General features: G+C 40.8%; 1 protein-coding gene across 1 annotated transcript; it reads left to right on the forward strand.

Annotated features, from left to right (window-relative positions):
* Positions 1 to 233: 233 nt before the first annotated feature.
* LOC122026638 lies at positions 234 to 1511 on the forward strand. Its single transcript, XM_042585369.1, has one exon. It carries the CDS (start codon positions 234 to 236, stop codon positions 1509 to 1511), a length of 1278 nt encoding a protein of 425 aa, XP_042441303.1.
* The last annotated feature ends 695 nt before the right edge of the window (positions 1512 to 2206 follow it).

Consider the following 2206-nt stretch of genomic DNA (forward strand, 5'->3'; position numbering starts at 1 on the left):
TTCTTCAGTAAAATCAGAACCAGCAAAGAATAGATTCTGCTCTTCAAAACTTAGAGAGGCAGATTGGACAATTAGCTTCCAGTATTAATCAGATTCAAGCTCAGGGATCTGGTCAATTGCCTTCACAAACGACTCCTAATCCTAAAGGAAATGTTAGTGCATTGACTTTGAGAAGTGGGAGAAAAGTTTCAGATATTTCCACAGAAGGGGATGTTGCTAAAAATTTTCCAGAAATGCAGCAATTCAATTTCAGCAGTGAAGAAATTCCAGAAGTTTGGAATGTGCCAATGTCGAGTTCCACTCAAATTTATAAGGATCCTTTGGATTTGGAGCATGAACAAGGAAGAAATAGTTGCATTTCGAAAATTTCCAGCAAGTTTTCTCTAGATGAGCAGTTTCCAGCAGCAGCAACTCCAGAAAGCAGTAAATCTAGAAATGCAGGATTTCAGAATTCAGAGCTGAGCATTCCATTGCCTTTCCCTCAACGCAAAGTTCAACCAAGGAAGAATGTAGAGGAGGAGAAAGCAAAGGAGTTCCAAGAGCTTGCGGATTTATTTAGCAAGGTGGAAGTAAATGTTCCTTTACTCACAATGATCAAGCAAATTCCAAAATATGCAAAATTTTTGAAGGATCTTTGTGTGCACAAGAATAAATTGAAGGGGAATGAGTTGATTAGCATGGGAAAAAATGTATCTGCACTTCTTCAACCAGTTCCTCAGAAATGTGAAGATCCTGGTGTGTTTACAGTCCCTTGTGAGATTGGAAGTAGTCTTTTTAAGGATGTCATGCTAGATTTGGGAGCTTCAATTAATGTGATGCCAAAATCAGTTTTTCAGACTTTAGGCATTGGACCATTACAACCTACAGGAGTAGTCATTCAGTTAGCTGACCGCAGTCAGACTCATCCAGCTGGAGTTATTGAAGATGTATTGGTTAAGGTGAGAGAACTCATTTTTCCTGCAGATTTTTATATCCTTGATATGGAGGGAGACTATCTGGCCAGTAGATCTCCACTCATTCTAGGACGACCATTCTTGAAGACTGCGAGGACAAAAATTGATGTTCATGCGGGCACACTTTCTATGGAGATAGGTGATACAGTGGTCCAATTCAGTATTTTTGACGCTATGAAACATCCTAGAGAGGATCATTCTATTCTTAGTTTGGATATCTCAGAGGAGCTGGATAGTGTGGATTTCTTTTCAGAGATTGATGCAGATTTTGTAGAGATTGGTTCCGGTGATGTTTCGGTTACAGCTTTTGAGGACGTTTCAGATTTGGGGGTGTATGTTAAGTCATGTGAATTATTTTCGATGGAGTCAGATGATTTATGTGTAGGGAATTGCTTAGGAGAAGCTTTATCCCTAGGATCGCCCAGAGAAGAAGAAGTATGCGTAGGGGATTGCTTAGGAAAAGCATTACCCCTAGGATCGCCTTCTATTGATCAGACACAGGATGAGTTGAAGTTGTTGCCTTCACATTTAAAGTATGCTTACTTAGGAGAAAACTAGCAATTGCCTGTTATCATAGCCCAGAATTTAGAGCCAGAACAAGAAAGCAGATTATTGGAGATTCTGAGGCAGCACAGGAAGGCCATTGGATGGACTTTAGCAGATATTCCTGGTATCAGTCCTTCTATTTGTATGCACAGGATTTATTTGGAGGAGGATGTGAAACCAGTGAGACAACCCCAGAGGAGACTTAACCCACTGATCCTTGATGTAGTAAAGAAAGAGGTAACTAGACTTCTACAGGCAGGTATCATTTACCCTATTTCTGACAGTAAGTGGGTAAGTCCCATCCATGTGGTTCCAAAAAAATCAGGGGTGACAGTTGTGGCTAATGAAGAGAATGAGTTAGTGCCTACCAGAGTGAAGAATTCTTGGAGAGTTTGTGTGGACTATAGGAAGTTGAACCAAGCAAGCAGAAAGGACCACTACCCCCTACCTTTTATTGATCAGATGTTGGAGAGACTAGCGGGCAAGTCACATTATTGCTTCCTTGATGGATACACGGGATATTTTCAAATTTGCATCGACCCAGAGGATCAGGAGAAGACCACCTTCACTTGTCCTTTCGGTACATTTGCCTACAGACGGATGCCATTTGGACTATGCAACGCTCCAGGAACCTTTCAGCGATGCATGGTAAGCATATTTGGTGATTTATTAGAGCATTGCATGGAAGTTTTCATGGATGATTTTTC

Source organism: Zingiber officinale, chromosome 10A (assembly GCF_018446385.1).
Source record: "Zingiber officinale cultivar Zhangliang chromosome 10A, Zo_v1.1, whole genome shotgun sequence".
Classification (NCBI taxonomy): Eukaryota; Viridiplantae; Streptophyta; class Magnoliopsida; order Zingiberales; family Zingiberaceae; genus Zingiber; species Zingiber officinale.

Bases quoted from the DNA above. Each gene is read 5' to 3' on its own strand.
- LOC122026638 (XM_042585369.1), top strand. From the start codon at position 234: ATGCAGCAATTCAATTTCAGCAGTGAAGAAATTCCAGAAGTTTGGAAT.